The 13,406-nt window shown below is 55.3% G+C and overlaps 3 protein-coding genes across 3 annotated transcripts; 2 read left to right on the forward strand and 1 right to left on the reverse strand.

Moving 5' to 3' along the window:
• Positions 1–1,602: 1,602 nt before the first annotated feature.
• Positions 1,603–6,466, forward strand: BESB_001120 (putative citrate synthase; the record flags this gene model as incomplete). The annotated part of the gene is made up of 9 exons (XM_029358867.1): positions 1,603–1,611; positions 2,225–2,465; positions 3,076–3,275; positions 3,392–3,466; positions 3,971–4,126; positions 4,724–4,790; positions 5,117–5,280; positions 5,663–5,895; positions 6,250–6,466. 9 exons carry the CDS (start codon positions 1,603–1,605, stop codon positions 6,464–6,466), a joined length of 1,362 nt encoding a protein of 453 aa, XP_029221779.1.
• Positions 6,467–8,057: 1,591 nt separating this feature from the next.
• Positions 8,058–10,733, reverse strand: BESB_001130 (uncharacterized protein; the record flags this gene model as incomplete). Its single annotated transcript, XM_029358868.1, has 1 exon — positions 8,058–10,733. One exon carries the CDS (start codon positions 10,731–10,733, stop codon positions 8,058–8,060), a length of 2,676 nt encoding a protein of 891 aa, XP_029221780.1.
• A 1,428-nt stretch (positions 10,734–12,161) lies between these two features.
• On the forward strand, positions 12,162–13,262 carry BESB_001140 (uncharacterized protein; the record flags this gene model as incomplete). Its single annotated transcript, XM_029358869.1, has 1 exon — positions 12,162–13,262. The coding sequence occupies one exon, from the start codon at positions 12,162–12,164 to the stop codon at positions 13,260–13,262; it is 1,101 nt and encodes a 366-aa protein (XP_029221781.1).
• Positions 13,263–13,406: the final 144 nt, after the last annotated feature.

Here is a 13,406-nt window from a genome sequence, read left to right on the forward strand (position 1 = left end):
CATTGCGCAGTTTCCCGTGTTAATGCAGAAGTCCGTGAGGGTGGTCGAAACAACCTGACTGGTTAGAACGCTTCATAGGGCATCAATGAGATAAAGGATTTCTGGGAGAAGGAGCGCTGCAGTGGCCCGTGTTTGCTGCCGGTCAAGCACGACAGGAGGCTGCTCACAGGAAGAGCCCCTGAGGCATTTAGTGGGAGGGGCCGTGTACACGGAATAATGTGCATTATAGAAGAACGGTAGGTAGCTACAAAGACGGTGGTTTCTCGAGAATACGAAGAAGCACTGCCGTCGAGATTTTGAGGGCTCCGCAAGGATAACAAGCTCTGCCAAGCTGAAACAAAGCCGCTTTCATCATCACGGTGCTCCGGCGCAAGGCAAATAAAGACGGCTCAACTCCCTTGTCAGTGCACTGCTTGAATGCATTCGGAACATCGGGTTCGAATGAGTCGTAAGATCTCCTTCAGTACTAAAGGCTCAACGATATCTACCAGAAAATAATGTGGCATGTGCTGTCACGCTGAACAAAGCAGCAGCAACTGAAGTTTAACGTACGCCATGCAGCCGGCGACGCTGCCTTCCCCCGACTCTCCGCGTCCTGCGAATAGAGAGCCCGAACGCACCTGATTTTAACAACCACCTTCAGCGCAAAAGAAGTAAAACTGTGGTAGCTTTGTCACCGGTACTTAATGGTGTATACCGTAGCGAATTTATGAGCATCTTAGTGCGATGTGGAACAGCAGTAGAACAAAAATTCACGTATATAAGCAGGGTCAGGCCGGCTGGCAGTCCGGAAACCGAGCGCTAGAAATGAAGTGTTGGCATTCTCGTGACGCAGCAGGCGAGCAGACACATTTTATGTGTGTGCCGTAGGGCGTACCCATAAATTTGTCGCCGTCTGGACACGGCTGGCCAAAAACTATGAATGGTGCGATACAAATTTATGTCATGTGCCGCGGCCGTGGAAGATTTGCCATGCCCATGGAAAACATTTGAGACAGTACAACGGACGAGGCCTGCATATCTCAGCCAAAAATTATGGGAGCTTGTCCTGTTTCGACGGAGAAATATCTGATGCTGCATCGCAGAGATCATGTGTAATTCAGTCATACGCGCGGTATGCACACCCCTTACAACAACTGAATATCGACTGTGGATGGAATAGACCCAAACAAAGTCCACCCCAGTGGACTCAATGGGAAACACGTCTACCATCTGAGAAAGTTATCCTGCACACATCCACCTCGGTTCAGCTTTTCTGCGGGCTTCAGCGGTCGCCTGCCGGTATCTGCCCGAGATAACCCTCCTTATTTATCGCCCGTTCAGAGCACCCTAGACTGCACGCGCCGAGCGAGGTGGCAATTATCGTTCTGCGCTCTGTAGTAGAATTTTAGTCGTATGTCATAAGCGCCGGTATACGTGCCCACAGCGACCCGTCTGTCCTTCCCGAAAAGACCTAGCATCGTTCGCCTTAGTGGAGTTCTGCTTCCGCAGACTCGAGACGAACGTCAGTGTGCTAGCGGTATTTGTTCCGGGTCGACGGGGGGGCTTTTTGCCCGTGTGGTTTCCCTGGGTGGCCTCCTTCACGCTCTCGGTAGCCTTTTCATGGATGTGGTGAGCATGGCTGTGCGAAGTGGACTTACCCATCGTTTTCGCTGAGTCAGGGGGGATACGCCTGCTTGTTGTATGGGTTTGCTTGTAGTTGTGTGACCTCAGGATTGTATCAGACCCGTGTCTGCGCATCGAACCACACGGCGCCCGTAATTGGACGTGTGCAACTACGGCACAACTTCCTTTTTGGCATGGGAGCCCATTCGCCTCTCCGACTTTCAGTTTTTTATTCTGCATCGGCTCTCCTTTCCCAGCGCAACTCCTCATGGCTGCCACCGTGAAGCGTGTGATGTCTCACATACGAACTGCTCGCGCCCGTATTCGTGCCCCCCAGGTCTTGCGAGGCCGCAGGTGTCATCTTCCAGCGCTTCTCAACAGTGAAGCATTCGTCTACCACGATTACACACCTCGACGCTCCTCCCGTGCAACTGGATCATACTTTCCGCCACTCTGTCTGGAAGGCTATTCGGAATCCGGAGGTCATTATCTTCCGTGTTCCTCCGCAGCAAGAATCTCAACCGTAGGTTGGGGCCCGCAGTTTCCAGCAAGCGTTCTGAGCATCTCGACTCTGATCCGCGCGCGTGCCAGTAGCTCTCCCACTTATTGCTGCTCTCAGGGGCACGTTCGGGCGGCGCCGTCAGCGAAGCGATCGTTACGTGCGGACGACTCGGCTTCTTTTTCGCCGCGATTACCAGGCGTTTTCAGTGGCGCACCGCTGACGCGGCGCGTTTGCAAGAAAGACATCCAAGCGGAGACTGTTCGTGCGGAAGCACATTCCGTTGATATCACGCCGCTTCTTGAGCCGCGTCTCGTTGCAGGGCTTGGTTGCCCTGAGTCTGAACGATGGAGTATTCAGCGTAGGAAGCTCACGTGGCAACGACAAGCGCAAGTGTTTCTCAGCACCAAGATGACGAAAAACCCAGTGGACGCGTCCGTGCCGGGGACAGAAAGAAAACCCAGCTTCTCCGCTGGGCTGGAGGGCGTCGTTGCCGGAGAATCTGCTATCTCGACCGTCGGACAAGCCAGCGTAGCAGGCAAGTGAACTGGGAAGACAAAACGTATGCTTAACCATCCTGTTGAAGGTAACGGTGCTGAGCTTGCCATTACGCGCTAACGGGAGGCCGTTCTTCTTGAAAAACCACATTCTGCTTGTTAAACCGCAACACCACGAATAAGTACAGTTACAACGGCCTCTGCACCCGCTCAGAGAAGTTCACCCTATGTATAGTAGCTTCTCTCGTGTAGAGGTGTCCAGTCGAACCCAGGTCTTGTAGTGTCAGTTTAATGACTGCCGCGTGAGTATCCGTATTGGTGCATGTATGATGATGCAAGCATCGGCGATACCACACTTCATAGCGTGACGTGGCTGAGGGCGGGGAGATACGGTGTGACGGAGCGCTAAGAACGGTACCGTTTCCGACCCGCGATTATGTACATCTTCGTTTCCGTCTTGTGTTGTTTCCGCAGGCCTAACATACCGCGGCTATCGCATCGAGGACCTGAGCGCGAGAGCTACATTCGAAGAAGTCGCGTTTCTCCTGCTTAATGGTCATCTTCCAACTAAGGCCGAACTCGAAGGCCAGCATCAGGAACTTGTTAAAGCTCGTCGACTCCCTGCCGCTCTCAAAGTTTGTCTGGAGTGCTGCCCCAAAAATGCACATCCCATGGTGAGTTTAAAGTGGTTTTGTGCACTAAACACTGGGGGGTACCCCCTAATGCGCCCTGCAGTGCCACTCTATCTAGCCAACATCCGGCCTTCTCGGCTTCTGTGTGTGTGGCTCAGGACGTTTTGAGGACAGGGTGCTCGCTGATGGGCATGTTAGAGCAAGAAACGGAACCGCTAGTGCGGCTGGCTAAAGTGGGTTTCGCCTTGGCAATCGTAGACGAGACAGGGGAACTAGGTTCTCAACGTGTATTCCTGCCGGCGTGTAGTTGGCTTTACTGCTCAACCTCAGCAGATCTACGCAAATCAAAATCAGAATTACGTGGCTGGATGTAGCACAACAGTCAGGCCTCTCAGTCCAGGATAGAAGTGGACATCTGGCGATCGCGGAGCTCCCAAGAAAACTTAATCGGAGGGCTCTGCGAGCATTCCTGTTGCCACAATGTTGTTCGGGGTGTGTTGTCTTTCTTCGTGTGTGTAGAGCTTCGTTCGAAACATGTGCTGAGAAACGGCTTATGCGCTGACGTCTTTCTTGCATGAGTACTTGCATGGCAGTATTTTGTGGGCAGTCCTCGGTTGATGACTACGTTTCTGCTTCTGCGCTAGCGGCTACCACACCACGCCGATAAGCTGTAGCGGCAGGTACGCCTTTTCGTTTCTCAAGAGGGTGGCACGTGTATGACTTGGTTGTGTTTCCAGATAGGCCTCAGGCTAATTGGTATGTACAGTAGCATGCTGCTGTACTGGTACCACTACGCTCACCACGGCATAAGGATCTGCGAAGAGACAGATCCAAACGACTCGATTGCCGCTCATTTCCTCAAATTGTTGAATTTTCAGAATCCTTTCTACAAAGTAAGTCTGGGTCCTCCCCATTTTTTTCGCGACCGTCAGAAACTGAGCATGGGCGTGTGTTACTGAGGGACCGCGTTTCTTGTACGGTATTGGACGTCCTGCTCACTTATTTATGTGTATGTTAGAGGGCCCTTGTCGTCACCTCTGTATCTTGTTCTGTGCTAGTTAGCCCTGTGAAGCAGTACAAGCGGGAACGCGCACTGTCTGTTCTTTCTGAGGGTTTCTTGCCTCCCACAGGGTAGCTCTGTATTGAGCGTCTTTGTTTGTCGGTCCCTGAACGAGCAATTGATATTTTTATGCGTCTATGTTTTCCATAGGGACGACATGCTGTACCCGTACAATTATACACTCATAAGGGTCAGAATCTGGTACCAGCGCCTTGTGAGTGGAGGCAGTTCCCCCCCGGGTGACCGGGGTGCGCCGTCCACCGCCGGGAGTGCAGTATGTGTCCCTTTGACGGGAGATGCGCATCATGCTCCTTGGCGCATGTCCTGTCCTGTGCCAGATGGCGTTTGCGGGTTGCTGTCAAGTGTCTGAACGCGCGTGTTTGTACGCAACAGTTTCCATAAATCATATGCTTATGTGTGTCTTGGGCAGCCTCATCCCCTCGAAACGCGAGCTGTTGACGTGTCCCTTATCCTTTACGCGGAGCATGACTTCAATGGTGAGACTCCCAGACGTAGAGTGGCTACGCATCCACAATTGAAGCGTAATGTTTTGAATGGCGTGTGCGCATATGTTCGGGATTACAAAAAAGCGGGCTCTGATACCACGTACTGCGTGTGCAGAATGAGCGACTCCAGTCTGTCTGCGCACGGCGACTCCCAGATCGCAAGGGCTCATTAATATATAAAGATCTATAGTTGAGTATGCGCTGGTAAACGAGTGTGGAGATTGTCAGAACCGAGGAAGCTATGAATGATTCTGCGCCTGCACGAAATGAAGACTTTGGATCATCAATTTGCATTTGTTCCGCGTGCGTCCACGCAGCTTCGACTTTCGCGGCGCGCGTGACAGCAGCGACGCAGTCAGACATTCACAGCGCAATCTGCAGCGCAATCAACACGCTCAAGGGACCCTTACACGGAGGCGCGAACGAGGCCGCTATGCGGTTTCTAGAAACGATTCGAGACTGCGAACACGCCGACCAAGTGGTCAGAGCTCACGTTTCTGTGGCATGTAGAAGGTTGTGCGTGGCTGATAAGTGTTTAGGTGACAGCATGGGCTGACACAGACACACACCGTGAGCTGCATGCGTAGATATGGATACGTATGTGTACGCATCGTGATAAACACGACCGGATTTCATGGGTGGGCGTTTGACAACCCGAATATGTGTGTAGACGTCTGATAGTGGCGGCGGGGCTCTTGTAGTTTCTTATTGATGCCGGAGCGTGCATGTGCGCGGTCCTACCCTTACGCTCCATGGAAAGCAAAAAATATGCATTTTTGGGACGGCAGGCATATAGAGATGCGCTGGTGGAGGCACCGGTGCTCAGCCCATGTTTGTTTAGGGTTGCGGGATGTTTCGCTCAGCTGGAGAGCATGTGGAAGCGCAAAGAGAGAATCATGGGCTTCGGGCATCGGCTATATAAAAGTGGAGACCCGCGCTCGCCGATAATGATGAAGCTCGCGCAGAACCTCTCCCAGCTCGCGCCGAAGAAGGATCCGAAGCTCGTCAAGATCGCACAGCACATCGAAAAACGCATGAAGGAAGAAAAGCGGCTCCCTGCAAACGTCGACTTCCCGTGCGCAGTGACTTACCGGCAGTAAGTTAGAGCAGATTCGCCAAGCAGGTACTCCGAGTGTAAACGATCTGAGTACAATTTACGTGCCTACACACCGCATCACGCACGTGAAACACAATCGTACGTATCGCAGGTGTCTTACAGGCTTAACGATATATATATATATATATATATATATATATATATGCATGTTTGGATTTGGGCTAGCATCCTGCCGCACTGGAGGTCCTTACCTATTTTCCTCCCGTCCCCACGCATTATATGTATACATATGTGTGTGATTATGTTTACCTTGAAGCGTGCGATTTGTCTCGCTGCGTGCGTTCCATCCGTTTACACGGACCTGAGGTTACCCGCGTGTGCGGTTTTTTCCAGGTGCGGCATTCCAACAGAGTTGTACACGCCACTGTTTGTGATCGCGCGGACAGCAGGGTGGACTGCGCACGTCATGGAGCAGCGCGCGAGTAACCGACTCATTCGGCCTGTCTCTCTCTACGTGGGGCCGCCTGTGCGTTCATTTTCTTCTCTCGACGAGCGCGAAGGAAAGTGCAGTCTCTCAGGGCAGCACTGCGGCGCCCGAAGTCGGCTCTAGGGCGCGAGTCGATTCGCGATGGGTTCTCCTCATTCAGAAAACTAAGCCTGAACGTCTCCGATATAACTGACGGTGTGCAAAACAAACGCTTTCTTCTCTGACCTCTGTGCGCATGGCGCCAAGCGAGGAGCTTCGCGCTACCTGTGAACGCCTTCCTTCTTGCTCGGCGTCTCCATCGTCGCTTTCTCCCCCTTCTATTCCAGTTTCATCGCTGCAGACTTCCCCTTTGCCGCTCTGCACAGTGTGCAGAGAGCTCCGCGAGCTCTACAGTCACCATAGATCCTTCTGTGGCGGTCGCTGGCTCGTGCCGTTTCTGCAGTTTTCTACTCGGCCCTGGCCAGGAACCAAAAAAATCTGCAGGCACGCGGGGTTGTAAGTACAGGCTGGTGCGTGAACGTATACTACGTGTCTTCCGTGTAGAAAAGTAGGTTTGGGTCTAAGAGGCATGCGTAAACGGGTCGCCGTTCCGTCTCCTCTGCAGCAGTGAACTGGTAGCGTATTTCACGATGCCCTGTATTTCTTTAGCAGTGTACGTGCATGCGTCTGGAAACCGGAATATGGTTCAGGTAAGGAATGTAGTTCTTCCAGGAGCCTCTCTCAGCTGGTTTCTATTTCCCAGAATGCGTCTTCCCTTTGCGCAAAACTAAGAAAAGCTTCTGTGTCCCAGATGTTCAAAAGGGCTGCATTTGCCACGTATGCCTTGTCAGTTCACGCCTTGAGAACTTCATTCTCGACAGACAACGTCCTCCACGCTTTTGTCCACCTGGATCAGCGGCGAACTTTTCCAGATATTTTACCGAGCCATCGGGATCGTCTCCCCTCAAGATATAAGAGATCAAAACTTACGCGGACTCACGATCTATGCATATGGATAGATGGATAGATACAGATAGACAGATACGGATAGGTAGAGAGAGATAGATATGTATCTAGAACTAGTGGTCAGCAAATATGCAGGTGTTAGTCTTAATCTAAATCCCTGTGAGTGTGTAGGCCAGTCAAGAAGTATAAATTCATTTTGCACAGAGGTTAACTGTGTTTTTGAACGCGTCGACGTAAACGAATGTCTTGCACGTATGCAGGGTTCCTAACCCTGTCCGCCACAGTGGATGCTCAGCGTCGCTCTGTACACATTTGCATGCGCTACCTGAAAGTGCTAAGGTTCGGGTAGAAAGAAAGATCCCTGTAAAACAAGAACATAATATGCGACAGAGTAGGTAATTGCTGATAGATGATGCATGCTCTGACGCGCGCCCCGCACAGGCGCAGGAAAAAAAACTAACTCGCGCGCCGCCCTGAACTCGAGAACAGGAATGTGCGACGAGATATGTCTCACAAGGTTTTGCAGACTGAATTCCCCTGCATCCCGAACTGGCATAAGCAAGCATGTACGTGCATACATACACATATATGCACAGCTATAAGTATATGTATATACGTGTATACATAAGTACACATGTATATGCACGCACAGGTATCTGGGCATATACATATCTATATATATGTATATGCGTGAAATCGAGTCCGTATGTGCTGGCGCTGCCGCGCTTGACGCATAACTGCGTTTTCTTCTTCCACCTTTTTCGTCGGTTCACGTTTCCCAGAAGTCGTCGCTTGGCTTCTCTGAGTCGTCGCTTTCCGCATTCTGCGCCACTGCATGCCATACACTGCGGTTGGCTTCTGCGTTTTCTCGCTGTGCTTCGTCCGCTTTCTCTTCCTCTCGTTGGTCGCCCTCGCTTCCCTCTGCGGCCGCACGCGTTTGCTGAGGCTGCTGTCTCCTCTCATCGCGGCCTGTCGTCTGTTCATCGTGAATCGGCGAAGGCTCGTCGTCTCCTGAGAACTCGCTCCTCGTGGGTTCCCCCTTCTCAATCAGGTTTTCTTTGTTTTCGTCTCCTCGTTCGCTTCCTTCCGCGTGGCTGCCTGCTCCCTGAGTCTGTTTTTCCTGGTCTTGAGGCTGCGGCACGCGGCGGCTCTGTAAGAGGCGAGCGATTTCGTCATCCTTCTCGCGCATGTCGCTCAAAGCTGCCGCGAAGAGGCTGTCGTCGCTCTCTTCCGCGGCCTCCATCTCGCGCTCGACTTCCTCGACGGTGCGGCGGTAGCTCTGCCAGCCGGCGCGGTCGCCGAAGAAGTCTCCGGAGAGGGACTCCATCGAGACCGGCGCGTCGTCGCCCTCGATCCATACCTCTTCCAGCCACGCGTCGCGGTTCGGCGCGCGCACCACGGCCGGGAGGTCTTCGTCCTCCTCGTCGTCGCCACACGTCCCCACTGTCTCCTCCGCCGGCGCGCCCGCGCCCGCGCGCCGCGACCGGCCCCACGCCTGCGAGACGAGCGTCACTTCGCGCTCGCCAACCCTGAGGGTCTCGCGCCATTCGTCCATCGGCGCCTGCCGCATGAAGCGCGTCGCCTGCAGCTCGTGCTGCGCCAGCCACGCCGGCTCGCTCTCAGTCGAAGGCGATGCAGAAGCCGCAGAAGAAGAAGGCAACGAAGACGACGCTGAAGCGGGAGGCCCGCGAGAAGCTGCGGTGGCTGACTCCGGGGTGGTTTCAGCCTCCTCGCGCTCGCGTGCGTGCCCTGTGGTGTGTGAAGTGTCTTCTCTCCCTTCGCTTGCCGGATGAAATTCCTTCTTCTCCGTCGCCTCCTCTGCCACCAGTCTCCGCCGGTCTTTCGCGTCTCTCGCGCGATCTCCGTCACGCCTCTCGCGTTGCCCTCCTCTCTGCTCATCTGCTGAGATCCCTGTCGCGCCCGGCGCGCTGCGGGCTCGTGCCTGTCGGCTTGCCCGTTCGTCTTGGTTCGCAAGTTTCTTCTCTCCGTTTCCGTCTCGCGCTGAGCTGCTGTCTTCTTCGATGCTGTTCGCGCTAGCCTGCGATTCTGCAGCTCGGCCGCGCTTCAAATCCTCTTGTTGTTTGGAGTTTAGGTTGCTGCGATTCACGCTTGCACGCGCGCGACGCCCGTAGTCGAGCATGGCCTCGAAGTGCTTCCTCAGGCGCTTCTTCCGGCTCATCGCCTGCGCAGCTTGCGCGGCGAGGCGGTCGTCGTCCTCCAGGCTGCCGAAGAACTCGAAAAACACGTCGGGGCTGAACAGATTTGCTTGCTCCTTCTCCGCAGCCGTCTCCGTCCCGTCCACGGCGTCGCGGAGCGGATCCACGAAGCGCCGCTGCCCACTCCAGCGCAGCTCTGCATCGTCTTCCGCGCCGCCGTCGCCTTCGCAGTCTTCGGCGTCTTCGAAATCTTCCCCAAGGCTGCCTCCACGGCCGACTCTCGCTCCCGCCCCAGCGAAGCGCGCAGAGCAGCAAGCTGCCGAAGAGACGGACAACGGCGAGAAAGCAGAAAACCCGCAGGACGAGGCGACGGACGGAGGTGGCGGTGCACGCGCCACGCAAGAAAGGCGAGACGGCGGCTCGACCGGGAGAGCGAAGAGCGTTAAAGAAGAAAGAAAACGCAGGAGAGGCCGCGATTGGTTCGCGATAAGAAAAGAGGCAAAGAACGCACCGAGAGACGCACGACGGCGAGGACCAACTTCGCCACGCAACCCCTGGACTGGCGTTTCGCTCGCAGTCTGTGGCTGTCGCAGCGTCTCCCTGCCGGGTGAAGCGCGGCAACGCAGAGGCGACGCCACAGGCGCAGCAGACGACATCGACGAAAAGAAGGCAGCTCTGCGCGGCCGCAGAGGAAAACGAGGCAAGAAAAGGTTCACACGGCGAGAAAGCCCGCCGGGCGGAGGGACGCTGGCGTCGCAACGCGTTTTCAATCTCTTTCGGGCGGCTTCCTGCAGAGAACGCCAAAGCGGCGTGATGCATGCGGAGAAAAGGGAGGACGCGGACGACGAGAGCGGCGCCGGAGGACAAACCCTGGGCGAAGAGGTCACGGCAGGCGAAGCAGGGCCGCCAAATCTTGAGTCGAAAAGTGGAGGGCACTTCTTGCTAACTTCCGGAGGCCGGCGCGCGCTCTCTACATCTCCAGGCTTCCTGCGCGAGAGCAGAGACGAGGCAACCGAGCGAGGAGACGAGAAGGTCACAGACGCAGCACGTGGACGCGCAGCGAGGTCTTTGCAGGGAGAGGAAGAAGAAAGAGATGCCACGGAAAAGGGAGGAGTCGAGAGACGTGGCTGCCGGCCGTGTACGGAAGGAAAAAAGTCCCGATGTGGCGTTCCCCACTGCAGAGCTCTCAACGGTGCCCAAGCATCCACGTGCAGGGCGGCGGTTTTTCCGCAGGAATACAGAAAACAAAATGAAAAAAAAAAGAAAAAGAGACGCAGCAGCCTCTCCATGATGAGCCCTCACTTGACGGATGCGTTATACATCAAAAAAAGGAGTCTTTTTTTGTGAGAAAACGAACTCAGGCGCGAGTCAAGCGCGAGGCGCGTCCTCCAAGCTCCATCTCATCCTCGCTCGCCGGTCACGCTCGATCTCGTGTTAAGACCAGTAAAAATAAAAAAACAAATTGAAAGGAAAGATGGGTTTAAGAAGGAGAACAAAAGCCTCCAGCTGCTTGCAAATCCGGTGAAAACTTCCTACCGGAACAGCTTCTTCTGTGAAATCTCGCCGTGCGTTATTCTGTGTGTGAATCATCCGCGGTCTCACTGAAGCTTACACTTCTGCCTTCCATGAAAGGTAAGCACGGGTGTCTCTTCTCTCTGAAACGCCGTAGAGCCGCGAGAAAAAATGGCGAAGCAGCTCTCTGCGCACGCCCTGCGATATGCAGCAAAGCACACGCGAACCTGCAGAAAAAGGTCTAAAACCCGATGAAGCGCGTCCTCCATAGACGCACGCACATCGATGCCGCGACAGCATGCAGCAAGAGATTGACACACCGATACACCGCTTCATCTACCTCACACGCGCGTCCTGGGTCTTTGGGAGAGAGGAGACGTTGAACAAAACAGGTTTAGCTCCATCCGCGCAAGTCTTGACTCGATTTCCCGTCAAGAAAAGAAGCCTTTTCTTGACGCGAATCCCTGTCAGCATGCGCGAGGAAGGCCGTGACGCACGCAGGGATCGCCGCGTCTTTCGCGACACTTGGAGGCGAGAAAGGGAGTCAATTTGACGGAGGATAGGAAGGAGTTTCTCATTTCTGGTATCGCGTGCGGTGAGATTTGCAGCGTGTTATCTCCTTCGAGGCGGGTCTCGAGCGCATGCAAGGCAGCGCGAAAATCCTCAAGTGTGTAGATACACGAGAGAGCGACGCGAAGAAGAAGAGAGCCGCGTCCTGTTGAGCCTTTGAAGATTTCTGCGCGTTCCTTCTTTTTCTTATCTTGGACCTGTCTCTGGCGGGGGGTACGATCTTTCTTTTCGCTTCCCTTCTCCCTCTCCTCGCGGACTGGCGGCGGGACTCTCCGCAGGCAAGGATACGTCTTGACAGAGCCGCCGAGGCTCTGTGCGTTGCTGTGTGACTCTGCTGTGCCTAAAACTGTATTCATCGTAGTCTCTGCGTCGCTTTTTTATTTCTCCTGCATTCGCCGTTCGACTTGCGCAGCGTCGTGAGGGAAGACGCGCTGCGTCGTCGCTCTACGCCCGAGGCGCGCGCGATGCATGCGCACTCTACGTGACGCAAGTTTTTTATTTCTCGGTTTTAAAGCCTCGCCGCTCGCCGCACGCACCCGCTCGTGTTTTTCGCCCCGCCGTCGAGAAGAAAGGTGTGGAAGCATGCGTTTGACCCCCCCGATTGAAGGCCCTGTGATACACCGTCACTCGACAAGATGACGCGGCGGCTCCTCGAGGCGACACTCTCTGTGCAGAGGTGGTGGCGCGGTGAAGCGCAGCGAATGGCGCAGGGCGGCTTCGTGGCCTCTGCTCTCTCGCCGGCGTGTCTGGCTCCTCGTAGTCCTGTCTCTCTGCAGAAAACTCCTCGGTCTGTCGCGTCTCTCGCGTGCCTCGCACGTCGCCTCGCCTCTCGTTCAACCCCGTCACCGTCCGCCTCTGTGCGTTTTTTCTCTTCTTCTTCGCGCTCTTCTTCTCCGTCGTCTCTCTCTTCTCTGTCGGCCGCCTCTCTGTCTCGCTCGCTTCTGTCTCCTCTCCCTTCTTCCTCTCCTCTGTCTCCCTCTCGCGGATCACCTCCTTGTTCCTCTGCGCCTTCTGCTGCGCCGTCGTCGCGTTCTTCGTTTTATGTGTCTGTTTCGCCTCTGTTTGAGTCTTCTTGTGTCTCGGGGTGGCGCCAGTCTTCTGCGCTGGCGTCCGGGCTGTTCTCAGCGTGGACGCAGCGTCCGCCGGTGTTCGCGGGAGCGCCGTCGGCGGCGCGTCTGACGCCAGTTCGCTGCAAGATGGTGAAGTCTGCGTCCTACCGGCGGCCGAGTCGGGCGTCGCCGACTGGACAAGCGCGGAAGCCGCACATCGGCGTGAAGCGTCTCTCTGCGGAGTACGTGTGGCCTGGCGTGGTGCTGGTGAAGCAGCGCAAGGTTCTTGCGTTTAACGTGGAGACGAAGCGCCGGAACCGCCACTTCAAGCTCTACCCCGGGGAGAACGTGAAAGTGTCCAAGGTCACCAACCTCGTCGCGCTCTGCCACGGCCGCGTGAAGTACACGCACGACGTCTCGCGCGACGTCCTTGTCGTCAACGTCCTCCCCGAGCGCCGCGAAGAACTCCTCCGCGAAGACCTCTGGCGCTACCGCACCGAACACGTCAGGTCGATGGAGGAGAACCGCCACATCTGCTTCCTGCGGCGAAAGGCCGTCCGCATGTTTGGCAAGGAACTCGTCAACCCCCCCACCAAGCCGCCGCTGCGCCCATTCTACTTCACCAAATACGACACCTGGGAAAACCCCGCGCTCCCCGACGTGCCGCAACTCGACGACGACCTGTAAACCCAGGGGGGGGGCGGCCTCGAGAAAAAAACGAAAAAACGCGAGGCGAGGGTCCGAGCGCCGCAGCGCGTCCGCCGCGAGGCTCCGCTCCAAAACGCGCGGGATCTTCTTCCTGCCTGTGGTTTTTCAAGCGCGACGCACGCG

Source organism: Besnoitia besnoiti, chromosome I (genome assembly GCF_002563875.1).
Source record: "Besnoitia besnoiti strain Bb-Ger1 chromosome I, whole genome shotgun sequence".
Taxonomy (NCBI): domain Eukaryota; phylum Apicomplexa; class Conoidasida; order Eucoccidiorida; family Sarcocystidae; genus Besnoitia; species Besnoitia besnoiti.